General features: G+C 40.2%; 1 protein-coding gene across 1 annotated transcript in view; it reads left to right on the forward strand.

The window, feature by feature from the left end:
• Positions 1–15,641, forward strand: part of ptprfa (protein tyrosine phosphatase receptor type Fa) — a 396,384-nt gene that overhangs the window by 367,857 nt on the left and 12,886 nt on the right. Inside the window, exons 30-31 of the mRNA XM_080430969.1 lie at positions 1,792–2,077; positions 7,580–7,758. Of these exons, the coding sequence (XP_080287095.1) occupies positions 1,792–2,077; positions 7,580–7,758 (465 nt within the window). The remainder of the gene's footprint in view (positions 1–1,791; positions 2,078–7,579; positions 7,759–15,641) is intronic.

Raw genomic sequence — 15,641 nt, forward strand, 5'->3', positions numbered from 1 at the left:
TTTTTTTCTTTCTGTAATCTTAAGTTATGAGTGATTTCTTCCATACTATATAAATCCGATCATACTTTATTCTAAACATTATTATTTACACAGTACATTGCAAGTTACAAGTTATAATATTATAACATATAATATAATTATAAATATAATGGTAACTACGTATAATTATAGGTCAACGTGGAAAGGTGAATATATAGGAAGCATTTGACTTGTGGCAAATGCGTACACATACAGTATACAGTATACATAAACAAGGTGCAGTCAGCCCGGTCGGATACAGAACATTGATTCATCTGTGATTTGCATAATAATACCATCTCATCTCAAGAGTCTGCATTTTGATGAGGTTTACCAGTCTCAATGCGATTAGTTTGAAAAGCATGTGGATATTATGAAATGCATGATAAGGTCAGGTATTAACTCTGCTTTACAGCGTTATCATCTTGATCTTTTCATCCCCTCTGTTATGATTAATACGTCATCTTTCAAATGTTCTCTTCTACCATGAATGCCACGGACGTAAGGATCCATGAGAGGCCAGTTGTTTGTACAGTTGAAATTGTTTCAGTCGCTAAGGGTAGTTTTTAACGTGCCGTCCGAAAGCCGCAATCTGGAACTTAGTGTATTTTAATGAACTAGAGTTTGGGCTGCTATGCGGCCTCTCTCATTGCACCGCCGATCCGACCAATATGCCCATGGAGATCTCTGTATCTGTCAGTCCTTGTCCTTTGTATGCCCATATATGGAGATTGCTGATGTCATCAGTATATGCCCATATATGGGCATGCCCCATTTTTACCCATGTATGGAGCTGACTGATTTGTTTGCGCCTAATGCCATGACGACACATTGAGGTTAGATGATTTTTATGCTATAATATGCTTTATTTATTGCGAACGCGGAAGGAGGCGCGGCGAAGTGGAGCTTACTATGTAACCGTGCTCGGGTTGTGTGTGTGTGTGTGTGTGTGTGTGTGTGTGTCTCTGTGTGCAGCCGCGCTCTCATTGGCTTGCGCCCCCATGTGACTCACGTGCGTGCACTGCCTGTGTGCAGCCGCCAGAGTGCGCCAGAGTGCAGGAATTTAGACAATGCTCTGATTAAAATGCACAACAGCCTGCAAAACACACACACACACACAAACACACACACACACACACACACACACACACACACACACACACACACACACACACACACACACACACACACACACACACACACACACACAATGTCAATGTTCTCTCCCCATCACGGTGAAATAACACGGAAGTCCGTAAATACACAATATTTTCGAGCTGTGTTCGCTTCCAGCGTTCGCGCGTCTTACTTGTTTATGCTATATTAACTAATCTAAAAATTAAGCTTACAATTTGCCAAATCTTCAGCCGCTTAAATCTTCTAAAAAGTGTAAATCGACTATTTTCGTCTTTAGGATAATGGTTAACAATATGCCCAAAAATAGTAAAAAACGTCATAATTCATAAAAATTGCAGTCATAAAATGTTGATGTCGTCACAACTATAGAAATACAAACCTCTGTGTGTGTGTGTGTGTGTGTCTGCGCACGCACGTGTTTGTGTGTGTGTGTGTGTGTGTGTGTGTGTGTGTGTGTGTGTGTGTGTGTGTGTGTGTGTGTGTGTGTGTGTGTGTGTGTGTGTGTGTGTGTGTCTATGTCTGTGTCTGTGTCTGCGCGCACGCGTGTTTGTGTGTGTGTGTGTGTGTGTGTGCTTGCGTGCGTGCGTGCGTGTGTGTGTGTGTGTGTGTGTGTGTGTGTGTGTGTGTGTGTAACAGTGCGGGCGTGGGCCGCACCGGGTGCCTCGTGGTCATCGAGGCCATGCTGGAGCGCATGAGGCACGAGAAGTCGGTGGACGTCTACGGCCACGTGACGTGCATGCGCGCCCAGAGGAACTACATGGTGCAGACCGAGGAGCAGTACGCGTTCGTGCATGAGGCGCTGCTGGAGGCCGCAACGTGCGGACACACGGAGGTGTCCGCACGAAGCCTCTACGCACACATCCAGAAGCTCGGCGTGGTGCCCGCCGGTGAGAGCGTGTCCGCCATGGAACTGGAATTCAAGGTAATAAACGTCCCCAAGGCAGCATGGGGGATGGTGGTGGGCAATGTACTCAGCCCGGGGGTCTGTTATAGAACTACGAATCAATCGGTATAGAACAGTGGTTCTCAACCAGTGGTCCGGGGACCACCAGTGGTCCTTGGGGAGGTATACCAGGGGTCCCCCAGCTAAATTAGTTAACATAGCGTCACAATCGTTTTAACCGCTTAGCTTTGGCTATTCAAAAATAGCAGATATACAAGCTCATAGTCAAAAATCTAATCTTTGCTTCTGGGGGTCCCTGGCGTAAAACATTTTCAGATGGGGGTCCGTGGCCAAATGTATATCAATTTAGGGGACCTTGGCATGAAACAGGTTGAAAACCACCATAGAACAACTAACTAGACGGCATCTGTGTCACAGTAGTTGCTACAGTATATACTGTATTGCGTTGCCATACACTATATATAGCAACGGTTTATTTATTATATTATTTATTATTTATTATTTATTATTATTATATGTTTGTTTATATTTTAGACAGCATCTGTGTCTCATTATGTGTTGCTATATACTGTATATGTTGGTATGTACTGTATATAGCAACATTTGTATACAAATATGTATTTATTAAAAAATGTACATTTTAATAAAACAAATTACGTTTCTCAGAATCGGCCTCAGGTCTAAATGGGTGAAATACTATCATACATTTTTTCTGACTATCGAGTTTTCAAAATAATAATGCGCAGGCCAGCTTTTATGCACCCCTTTGTTCTCACACCCTCACAATATAAACATAATGCTTCCCTGTGTCTAATCCCAATGCAATGTAAACATTGCAGAGTCACAAGAACACCCAATTGTATGACCAAGTATCTGTCTGTCTGACTGACTGACTGACTGACTGACTGACTGACTGACTGACTGGCTGACTGACTGACTGACTGGCTGACTGACTGACTGACGGCCTTGATGAGCTTGATGAACATTTTGCGAGACAAACAAGTGAGCAGGTCTACGAAAACTAGACAAAAAGAAGCGACCCGTTTTACCACTATATACGATTGACTATTTGAAAATAGCAGATCTACAAGCTCCCAATGTGACGTGTTGTGAGCTTGTAGATCGGCTATTTACAAACAAAAGGTTGCAAAAAAAGTTTTAATATTGTGACTATTTTTGAAACATTTTAATATACAAATCTTGTGTGGGGGTCCCTCACAAAACATTTTACATGAAAAGAACCACTGGTTTAAACAACATTAGGAAGCTGGAAGCCCAAATAAGCAAATACACTGGAAACCACTCAAACAGACTTAACAGAAAAACAAGCCCAAATTCACGTATACAGACATCTGACCTCCCTGATCTTACACTGTAAAGTAATCCCCCCCTTGTCGTGCCTGATTTGCCTCTTTGTCTCCACCAGTATTAATTTTGTCGACTACCGACGAAAACTAAATAAAAACTAAGCTATGATGACTAAAACTAAAACTAAATATATTGACAATTTTGTCAACAAAAAACGAGTCTAAAATGTTAGGGAGGGACTAGTAAAAGACAAGTCATTTTATGTTTGGTTGCACTAGGGTGTTGCGCTCTGAAAATAGCAGATCTACCAGCTCACAACGCGTCGCGCTGCAACGCGTAGATTGGCTATTTTCAGCATGAAACCAAGTGTAAAATCTGCCATTTCAACGCCATCAAAGTCCGCCAAAATACATTTATGTCAACACAATCAACTGTAGATTACATTGTCTTAACCCCTCAGCTCTGGTCCAAACCACAACCCAGTCCTTCATCTTGCTTCCTCTCTGAGCACAGCCATGCCTCCAAACCAGTGGTGGAAAAAATACTCACATTTTTTACTTAAGTAAACGTATCAATACTGCAATGTAGAAATACTGTGTTACAATTAAAAGTCTGGAATTAAACATTTCCTTGAGTAAAAGTACAAAAGTATTGGCATCAAAATGTACTTAAAGTACTACAAGTAAAAGTACTAATTATGCACAAGTCCCATTTCACAAGTTTTCAAAGAAATCTTTTGAAAATAGCCGATCTACAAGCTCACAACGCGTCACATGGCGACACAACTGGCACATTGTGAGCTTGTAGATCGGCTATTTTCAAATGGCCGAAATATACATAGGGCTGAAGTAATACTGTATGTTTTGTAATAATAATCAAAATCTACAAAGTAACTTGTAACTTAAAGGGATACTTCACTTTCACATAAAATAAACATTAAAAATATATATTTAAAAAAAATGAAAGAAGTTATGGCAAAATAAAGGCCCCCTCACACATTAGTAGGACACTCTAATGCGTGAGGGGGCCATGAATTTTCCATTACTTTTTTCATTTATTTTTAATATATTTTTTAAATGTTTCCCCCCGCCGAAAGTGAAGTATCCCTTTAAGTTCAAAGAAAGAATTGTAGTGGAGTAAAAGTATAATATTTGTAGTGGAGTAGAAGTAAAAGTACTGAAAATTGGAAATACTCCATAAAGTAAAAATGCCTCAAAACTGTACATAAGTACAGTACTTGAGTACATGTACTTAGTCACTTTACACCACTGCTCCAAACCATCATGTCACTCCCCTCTTGTTTCCAGCAAAGCGGGCCGGCCGTAAATCCTCACGGAGGATAATTAGGTTTTGACGCTCACTGTCCGCCCACGCCCCGCCGCCGCAATAAAATGTATTCTGCTAGCATTACTGAAACTGACACTTTGCTTTTGCCAATGTGGAAGAATCACATTACGTAGCTGTCAGCAAAGACTGCGGAGGAGGATAATAATACATGATAAAAAAAAGAATCATTTGGGAGGCAGCTTTGAAAGGTGTTGACGTGTGGTGTCACAGTCTGGTGCTGTAGATTTCACTGACATGCCATATCGTGGTTCTCTATTGTTGTAGTTTAAGTGTGAGAACAAAGGGGTGCTTCTGCAATGCCAATAGTTTGGTGTGAGGTTAGGGTTAGACTTAGTAATAAGCCCGGACATAAGACCCCCTTTTGTAACAAAGTGACTTTGTGCCGCACTATGAGCTTGTACATCTGCTATTTTTCAACAAAAAAAAATAGATTTTAACTCAAATCTTTGCTTCTGGCGGTCCCTGGAACAAAACATTATGAGATGGGAGTCCGTGGCCAAATATATATACTTTTGGGGGTCCTTGCCATGAAAAAGTTTGAGCACCACATATAGCAACATTAGGATTTAGAAGACATTTGAAGAATTGGCCTCAGGTCTTAATGGAGGTAGATTGAGATGATGATTGAGAATCATTCACACCTTCAGAGGTAACCACTTGAACCCCAATATCCCCAATAAGTATTATTGGAGCAAACATTTGCTGAAAACATTTTCGGTTCAGATATTTTATTGTAGAGCCTTTGGGAATCAATTAAGGTAGATCATCCAGTCAGCTAAGTATATAGGGGGTTTAAGTGGTGAAGACTGTAGCATACATCTTGCTGAAACAAAGTGTGTTGAGATAACGAGAACAAAGTGAAATAATTGTAAACAAACTTATTGCCTTGCCACAATTCCTTTTGTTTATAATATTTTTATTAGGTTTTTAAAAAAAGACAGACATAAAGAAAAAAGAGCATAAACAAAGACAAAAAATAAAAAATAAAATAAAGAAACGGGGCATAATTTCAAAACAATGATGGGTCATTACAATACATTTACACTGCTAGATGAAGCATTATGTAGAAAGTGGAAGGGCATACAACCATCAAATAGGTTCAGTGTGATATTTAAGCAAGGTGATCTAGAAGTGGCTGCCATATGTCATAAAACTTGTTTGAATTGTCCATCATGTCATATCGAATTTTCTCCATAATATACAGGTAAGTTCAGATAACCAAGTCTTAAAGTGTGGCACAACATCAGATTTCCAGAGTCTTAGAATCTTTTTTTTTGCAATTACCATTCCATACATTATTGTGCTTTGTACAGAGGCATTATGATTTGACAATAAGTGAGAAAAACCAAACAGTGCGATCTCTGGGTCAGGTTTAAACACACATCCATATAAATCAGAAAACCATTTAAATATATCACACCAAAAGGAATAAAGCTTTGGACATGTCCAGAAGAGGTGGGTCAGAGAGCCTTCTGTCATTTTACATCGATCACATAGCGGGGAAATGGTTGGCAATATTCTGTGTAACTTTGTTTTTGAGTAATGGAGTCTGTGTATCACTTTAAATTGTATTAATTGAAGTCGAGCATTAACAGAGCATGACTGAATTCTACAAAGACCCTCCTCCCAGACATCATCCCCAATCTGTATGCCTAGTTCATCCTCCCAGGCTTTTTTCAATGATTGTGTTACAAAGTGTATTTGTTCAGAGAATGTATTTACCAATTTGGAAATTATCTTTTTCGATTCAGGTGGACCTAGTAAAAGTTTATAGAGTGACCTACAGTATCTTCAGGGAGAACCTCAAAGTTAGGAACAGATTGACAAGCATAATTTCGTATTTGCAAATATCTGAAAAAGTGGGTAGAGGGGAGGGAAAACTTGTTTTTTAACTGTGTGAATGAAGCAAACTGCTTATTAATATACAGGTCTTGTAGGGTGATTATACCTTTAAGCCTCCAACTGTTAAAAGATACATCTGAGAGAGATGGGGGAAATGCATGATTATTATGTATTGGGGTGTGTATGGACGTGTCTGGTATTTTAGAGAATTATTTTATTTGTTGCCAGATTTCCAGGTTGCCACAATTCCTTTTGTGAAGATTTTCTAACTAGCCGAACATCACGGCAGAGGTACCGATGAGGACATTGTGTGTGATTGGTGATAAATTCAAAATGCGGTCGTGATTTTCATTGTTTTATTTCCTCAGAAACTGGCCAACACTAAAGCACATAATACCTCAAGATTCATCAGTGATTTGTATCAGTGATCTCCACAAGTCCCTCGCCAACATTTTAGTTTAGTTCTTATTTGTTGCCGGAAATTGTTAGCATATTTAGTCATAGTTTTAGTCATCATAGCTTAGTTTTAATTTAGTTTTGATATAGTTTTTGTCAATATTAACACATTTAGCGGCAGTGCTTCTTAGTGTTTACGCTGATCTGTTTAGAGCTGTAGAAGCCTCCACTAGGACGCGGATGTAAACAAAGGGTGTGTGCGGGATGGTCGAGGGTCCCGTGACTCCCGTCTAACGACTGGAACAATAATATTTCTAATGCGATCCGCCATTGTAGAGTGATCGTGCGTCGAAAATGGCTCGTTTTCACCACGGTAAAAAGATATGGAGATAGGGACCTTTTTCTCAAGATCCTATCATTGGAGTGGACGGGAGGTACGTTTTTGGGACTGGATTCACATCCGTCCATTCCATTTTACAGGGTCATCATTCCTAAGTTGTGTTAGAGCGCCCCATGTGGGAAGAATATATATTTATATATATTTGAACACACGTAGATCTACGGTTATGGCACTCAAAGTGTTAAACGGTAGTCGACAAAACATTTTTCTTTGTTTTGTTTCTTCAGAAACTGGCCAATACTAAAGCACATACCTCAAGATTCATCAGTGCCAACCTGCCGTGCAACAAGTTCAAGAACCGCCTTGTCAACATCATGCCTTTCGAGTCCAGTCGCGTCTCCCTGCAGCCAATCAGAGGCGTCGAGGGCTCCGACTACATCAACGCCAGTTTCATTGACGGATACAGGTGAGAATTCCACGTGAAAATGCAGAGTTAGAAAAGTGTGCTTCTCTGATCGCAGATCTGCACTAGACCCGGTTGCCTACCCTGTCAGCAGTGGGGAAAATGTACAATTTTTTTTTACTTAAGTAAAAGTATCAATACCACAATGTAGAAGTACTCTGTTACTAAGTAGAAGGCCTGTGTTCAAAATGTTACTTGAGTACAAAAGTATTGGCATCAAAATATACTTAAAGTACTAAAGTAAAAGTACTAAAATGTTTGAAAATAGACCGATCTACAAGCATGCGACGCGTTGTCAGCCAGTAGATCGGTTATTTTCAAATAGCCTATGTATACTATAGGGCTAAAGTGGTTAATGTGTGTTTTATAATATAATAATTTGTATCTGCAAAGTAACTAGTGACTAAAGTTTTCAAATAATTGTAGTCGAGTAAAAGTACAATATTTGGATCCGGGATGTAGTGGAGTAGAAGTAGAAGTATTGGAAATTGGAAATACTCAAGTAAAGTACAAATACCTCAAAATTGTACTTAAGTACAGTACTTAAGTAAATGTACTTAGTTACTTTCCACCACTGCTGTCAGGACATGAGGAAGCTGTCAGGGGGAATACAGATAACTCATTGTGTTTGTGACCCCCCCTATGGGCAGAAGTGAAAGCGATTAGATGGTCTCAACATGCAATTCCAATGAGGGGAATGACTGAATGTTGCGTTCATTATACACATGAATCTTTATGAATCTAACAGGTATGGAGCACTTGTACCTAAGTTTGTGTGGGTTTCTGTAACAAACAGTGACATTTGTAGCATGTGGGGCGCCCCCTATGAGTGGAAGTGAAATCACTATTGGTTCTGCATTCCTCAATGTGTGATTACAATTTGGGGCTTATAAGATGAAGTCCAGTCGTGGCCAATCGGAATGTAATATGTAAAATATGAATCATACATCTTGATCACATGACTCCAGAGATAATGTGTACCGATTTACGTGAGTTTTGGGCAAAACCTGTAGTTGCAAAAGGTGTGTTTAGAAGAAATGGCAGAGCATTTTCTCTGGCGGAAATGATCGTGGTCTATATGGGAAGTTGCATCATGATTCAAGGAATCCAGGGGAAAAAATCGAAGGCCTGTTACCACCAATGAGAACGATAAAAAAAAATGGGGTGGATGCTCTTCCTTGGCCTACTGGGAGTGTATAAGGTTTAACACCGATCGATTCAGTGGAGCCCAAGATTAGTTGCTCATATACAGACAGACAGACAGACAGACAGACAGACATGGGCAAAAATAATAACAAGACATTGGATTCTAATAACAGCACGGCCTCCCCGTCCAATCCTTAAGTTATAGATTGTAAGTTACTACAGTGTGTGTGCAGTTTGTGAATGAAACCGCTCAATTCACAATGCAGTGGTGAAGCTGCACTATACAGACCTGTGTTCACATCTTGTTGTGATGGCTTTCTATGCCTCCTTAAGCCAAATGGACGTTTCAATCTTTATGATTTGTCACCATATATCTCTATATGTGTTTGTTTGTTTGTTTGTTTGTTTGTTTGTTTGTTTGTTTGTTTATGTATGTATGTATGTATTTATTAATTTATGTATTTTTTCTTTTTTTTTCTTCATAAATTAATCAACCAATATTTTGTCATCTCCAAAAACCTCTACATTAAATAGGATTGTGAAGTGTCAGACCATTCTGCGTACAAAATATATTTGGCACTGCAAGTATCCTGATGACAATACTTTTGTATGTTTACTCAAATAACATTTTTAATGCAGGATTACTTGTAATAGAGTTTCTCGTATTGCTGCTTTGACTTTTGACAAAATATGAGTTCTTCTTCCACCACTGGGCGAAAGGAATGTGATTATATATATTTTTGAATATATGTATAATTGTTTAAGTAGAATGTGGGTGGCTGGGTTTGCAGGTGTAACGAGCATGGAGTCAGGTAGTAGTGTTGGCTGTGTGCTGACATGCTGACAGAGTGCAGAGTTTAGCTGCTCTGCTACCTGTGTCATGTCAGCTGTCTGAACAAATTGGTCATATTGTCAGAGCTGTGTTCTCACCATGCTGCTGTAACAACACCCTGCTAGCCTCTTCCTTCCTGATGGCTGACCAGAGAGAGACATGAAGTATATGGAGTGAAATAACAGTGTGTGTTTTTTGTGAGAAGGCATGCTCATCTCAATAAAACATTGTAGCTGTTACACTTTCGAACCCTTCACCTCCGCTCCACCTTCCATTTCTAGAGATTGTGTGTGCACAATCCAGGGCACCGTTCTCACTCTGTCAGGTTCACCTCATTATTCTCTTCCCCGGTGAGCTGACTGGCTGTGTTAGTGCACACCTGTTCCCATTCTCAAATCAACACTCTTCAAGAACCCATAGATCTTCCCATAGAATTACCTGATCCTTGCCTGCCGTCACCATTCGGTTTTTAAGTCTGCCGTCTTTTTGTAGTCCGACGTCACTTCCGGGTCCAAGTGGCACCAAGCGCCGTCCACTCTTCATTGTAAACAAACTGTGGGAAAATGTGGGAACCCGTAAATCTTTTTACAATAACCTCCTTTTTCAGAATGAATTGAGGGTTAAAAAGGGTCTTGATGCTAATATCATAGATAAAAAGTAGGCTAATATATGTATTTATATACATATTTATTATATATTTATTATCATTATTAATTTTATATTATTTATTTATTTTTTATATTTATTTATTTATTTATATATATATATATATATATATATATATATATATATATATATATATATATATATATATATATGTATAAAATAACTATTTCCTCTTCTCTTTGTCGTTGCCAGGAGAGCGGTAGAATGACACTTTAGGGCGCGCTCCCACCAAGAGTTGGCTGGCCGCTGTTAAACGCAGGTTGTGCGCGGCCACAGTTTTTTGCAGCCAGCGGATTCTAAAAAACGGGAGTGTCGCGCCTGTCACTCACTTTCAGGACCCACTGCCTGCTGCCTTGAGCACCATGTTGCTTCCTGAGTCTTGAGACAGTCCGCCTTCCACTCACCCGATTGGACAGAGGGAGAAAATCGGCTCCTGCCTCCAGCACTTTTATGCTTAGTCGCGGAGAGCAGATAAACGCAAGGTCTGCGCGACTAGCGGAAAAATCTGCTCTTGCGTGAATCAACGCATTTGCATTGACAATGCATTGGCAGATTCTGCAAACAGCGGCCAGCCAACTCTTGGTGGGAGCGCGCCCTTAGTCGTTATTTTAGTCTCAGATCTGTTAAAACAGCGAGGGACACAGCACTGCGCATATTGGCAAAACACACACGCGGAAGTTGTTCTGACGGGGCGTAACGTCACGGCTTAACAACATAATTTCTCTGGATCGTTTGTTTGACTACCGACCTACATGCTTGGACTCTGACTACTCTCCTGGTAGTATTCACCTGTTTCCTAGGCTGTGCGTTTTCCACTTCCTGTCGATTTCATTGGATATCATTGGTCATCTGACCAGTTTCATTGGATTTTATTGGATCAAATCGACAGGAAGTGGAAAACACACAGCCTAGGAAACAGGTGAATACAGCGGTGGAAAAAAGTACTCATATTTCTTACTTAAGTAAAAGTATCAATACTACAATGTAGAAATACAAGTAAAAGTCCGGAATTAAGTATTGGTATAAAAATGTACTTAAAGCACCAAAAGTAGAATGTACTCATAATGCAGAATGTTCCATTTCAATGTATAAATGTATAAAAATCTTTTGAAAATAGCAGATCTACAAGCTCACAATGTGTCGCATTGCGTTGCATTGTGAGCTTGTAGATCAGCTTTGTTTCAAATGGGCAACATTTATATATGGCTGAAATGGCTACTGTATGTTTTGTAATAATAATCAAATACAAAGTAACTAGTAACTAAAGTTTTCAAATAATTGTAGTGGAACTAAAAGTACAATAGTTGCCTCTGAGATGTAGTGGAGTAGAAGTAAAAATACTGAAAATTGGAAATACTTCAGTAAAGTAAAAATACCAAAGAATTGTACTTAAGTAATTTGAGTAAATGTACTCAGTTACTTTACACCACTCGTAGTATAATATTTATATTATATATATCTACATCGATATATGTCTATTCTGCTACCTGTAAGTATGTCCACGGTGAGGCCTTTAGGAGGGCCATTCAAGCAAGCCGCAAGTGGAGCTTGCAGTACCACCGCGGCCCGAGACACCATCACGCCAGAATGAAATGTTTGGAAAGGGGGAGTCTGGTGCAACGCTCAGGTCCTGGACCTGGTGAGACGAAGGAGGAGCCCGGCCAGGAGGCCATCCACAGAGCCTAGTCCCTCCACGTGCCAGAGCCTCTCCTCCCCCAGTCCCGGCTGAGTAGTTCCGGAGAAGCGGACTGAGTGGCCCTGTCTCTCCCTAATAGAGGACTGACCGTGGGTAGCTACTGGGACGTAAGTCGGGGCTTGATCAACCTCGGCTGGGTCACCAGGGCGAGGGTGTATGTTGCGAGACCCGAAACACCCGATGACCCCAGGCTACAACACTGATGATACGACCCAGGTGCATCCATGTGATGTTTTTTCGTTATGTAGTATGTATTCATATAGATTCATATATATCTACACATTAATTGCCAAGCTTTTGGACATTAAAACACCTGGCAAGGTGAAAAAATCTGTACAAGAACGGGGGGGGGGGGGTCGTCTGTCTAACGGGAAAATGGTACCACCTCCTCTTTAGGCCTACTGAAAGGTGAGTTTTTAAGGCTGTTTTAAATGAGCCCAGCAAACTGCCTTTTTTGAGGGATGGGGTTAGACTATTCCAATCCTGGGTGGCAGTGCTGTAGAAGGAGAATTTGCCCATGTTTGTTTTATGGGTAGGTGGTACCAAATTGTTGTTAACGCTCCCTCTAGTATTGTGACAGTGGGTGTCGCTATTTACTCAGATATGCGGGAATAGGGGGCATATCGGGCAAATTTGCATTTACAATTGACAAAAACATGTCTGAATCAGGGCCCCTGAGAGGGTCCTGAGGGCCTGAGGGTTGACAAAAGAGGAAACTCTACCCATAAATTTGGTTCTCTGGTTTACTCTTTTGACCACCTTTGTCGCCATGCTTTCACCTGTCAGGTATTTGTCAAGAATACAACCCAAATAGGTAATCTCTTCTTTGCGATAATAAGTCTTGCGATGATAAGAGATAATTGTGTCATCGACTTTGACCTTGAAATAATTTACATCCATCTGTCTGAGGGAATGTTTGGTCCCAAAGAGAATGGATTCAGTTTTCCCAAGGTGTAGTGACAGTTTGTTATCGGTATTTTAACAGAGTTTCTACATTGCAGTATTGCTACTTTAACTTGTGAGTACTTTTTCCACCGCTGCTGACAAGGTATCTACCAGACAGTGTAGCCTAAATATGAATGTATAGGTGGCTGGTTTTGCAGGTGTAATGAGCAAGCAGTCAGGTAGTATAGTGTTGGCTGTGTGTGCTGACAGTGCAGAGTTTAGCTGCTCTGCTATGCCTGTCATGTCTACTGTCAGAACAAATTGGTCGTATTGTCAGAGCTGTTTTCTCACTACACAGTTGTATCAGCACACTGCCAGCTATAGCCTCTCCCTTCCTGATGGCTGACCACAGAGAGACATGAAGTAGGGAGTGAAATAACAGTGTGTGTTTTTTGCAGTGGTGTAAAGTAACTAAGTACATTTACTCAAGTACTGTACTTAAGTACAATGTTGAGGTACTTTTACTTTACTGGAGTATTTACAATTGTCTATACTTTTACTTCTACACAAATATTGTACTTTTACTCCACTACAATTACTTGAAAACTTTAGTTACTTTGTAGATATAAATTATTACATTACATTAACCACTTTAGCCCTATTTTAAATCTAGGCTATTTTCAAATATTTTAGTACTTTTGGTACTTTAAGTACATTTTTATACTAATACTTTTGTACTTTTACTCAAGTAATTTTTTAATTACGGACTTTTACTTGCAACAGAGTACTTCTACATTGCAGTATTGATACTTTTACTTAAGTAAAACATTTGAGTACTTTTTCCACCACTGGTTTTTCGTTTTTCATGAGAATCCTCTCGGCATCCTCTCAAGGAAACACCTCTCAATGGACATTTATGTCTTTTGCAAACTGTCAGTAGGCCACAGACATACCTCAACTCATTTTCTTTTTTTCACATTTTTTACGTTTTCAAATGTAACCCTGTTATTATTTTGGGTTAAATAAAAAAGTCATTATTTGAAAAGGTTTGTTACACTTGAATATACTGTGAAAGAGTTATTGTTTCATGTGATTTTGCTATATTGTGACCTTAAGGTTTATTGTTAAAAGAAAGTGTTATATTTACCTGTAGTATTGTGTTTAGCTGTAGGTTTATTTTATACTTTTATTTTGATAGAAAGAAGAAGAGGCAGAGCCAATCAGGGAGTGAAGGAGTAGTCATGTGATGGGAAGGAGAGACAGGAAACAGTACTGAACGTAGAGATCAAAGAGACAAGATGCCGGTGATAAGAAGCGAGTGAATGAATGAAAACATATATAAAAAGAAACGTGACAAGCGGTTTTGTGTTGGACAGTCTTATAGTCACGAGTGTGATGACATATCACTGAGAAGACTAAGACTGAACTGTGGAGTGCCAGGATCATTCAGCAAGATTGTGACTGTCGTTCTCAGCGAGTGTTTGTTTAGCAGCTAGCTAGCTAAAGCTAGCTGCGTTCTAGATTGGCCCACAGTGTTAGCATAGCCGGCTAGTTAGCTACAGCTAGCCGGCCTGGTAGTGTTGCTAAACCAGCAAGCAGCTGTTTTCAGAGGAGAGAGCGAGGACCCTGTACATCCAAGAGAAGGATTATAAGGACTTCTCTCATGAAGCTCTGAGAAAGTTCCCCTTTCATGACTTTTCCTAAATATTTGTTTCAAATCATCTCCGTTTTTTTTTTCTTCTGAGAGAAGATAATCCACTTTAAATTCTCAAAATCGGTCATATTGATAGCTTAGTCATGCAAGTGTTAATAGTCCTATTTATAGGGCTATGCACATGTGTCATGTTTCCCTAGCCAATCACAGTCCTGAATAGACTGTGATTGGCCAATCACGGTGCAGGGTTAGGGGGGTACATTTGTGGCCAATCACAGCGCAGGATTTGGTGTGCAAATATCCAAACCTCACATATAGGGGCGGTTTCACCGCCCAAAAAAGGATCCAAAGACAACTGTTATTTGGCTACATGTTCTTAAACATCTTAAAGTATGTTCACATTGTTTGAACAGGTAAGAGCTTTAACAAACAAGAAATGTGAATAATAAGCTAAGCCAGGGGTCTTCAACAGGTTTTTTTTTTTTTACCTTAACCCCATCCCTTTTCTGAGGTGAACTTTAGCCAAAAATAGCAGATCTACAAGCTCACAACGCCTCGCGCTGTGAGGCGTTGTGAGCTTGTAGATCGGCAATGTTTGGCCGTGAGGTATAGGTGTAGAGGGGAAAAAGAGAAGACGGAGAAACTATCAAGGTGGAGCATAATCGACAAACGGTAGCCGTTTTGTCAACAACACGTCGGGTGCCCTCAAAATTCACTGGGAAGCCAAAATATTGCCAGACTTTTGACTTAAAGGAAGCGGGAGGGTTTTCCAATTCTTCCGTTTGTGTATCATCATTACCATCGCTGGCTTCAGCAGTGGGCCAGTGGCCATGGTGAAATGTAAAGTAGTAGCCTAGTACAGACGCAACGCTACAGCTGTGTCTCTCTCTGTCTACTCCAAACTCCTCTGTGGTGTGTGTGGGTTGGTCGTGTCGTCTTTTTTTTCTCCCCCGTCTTAAGCAAGCATGCGCGATGCACGGAAAAACACAACAGCTGCTCGCAGCATG

The sequence above is a fragment of the Gymnoscopelus braueri genome (genome assembly GCF_963280865.1).
Source record: "Gymnoscopelus braueri genome assembly, chromosome: 6".
Taxonomy (NCBI): Eukaryota; Metazoa; Chordata; class Actinopteri; order Myctophiformes; family Myctophidae; genus Gymnoscopelus; species Gymnoscopelus braueri.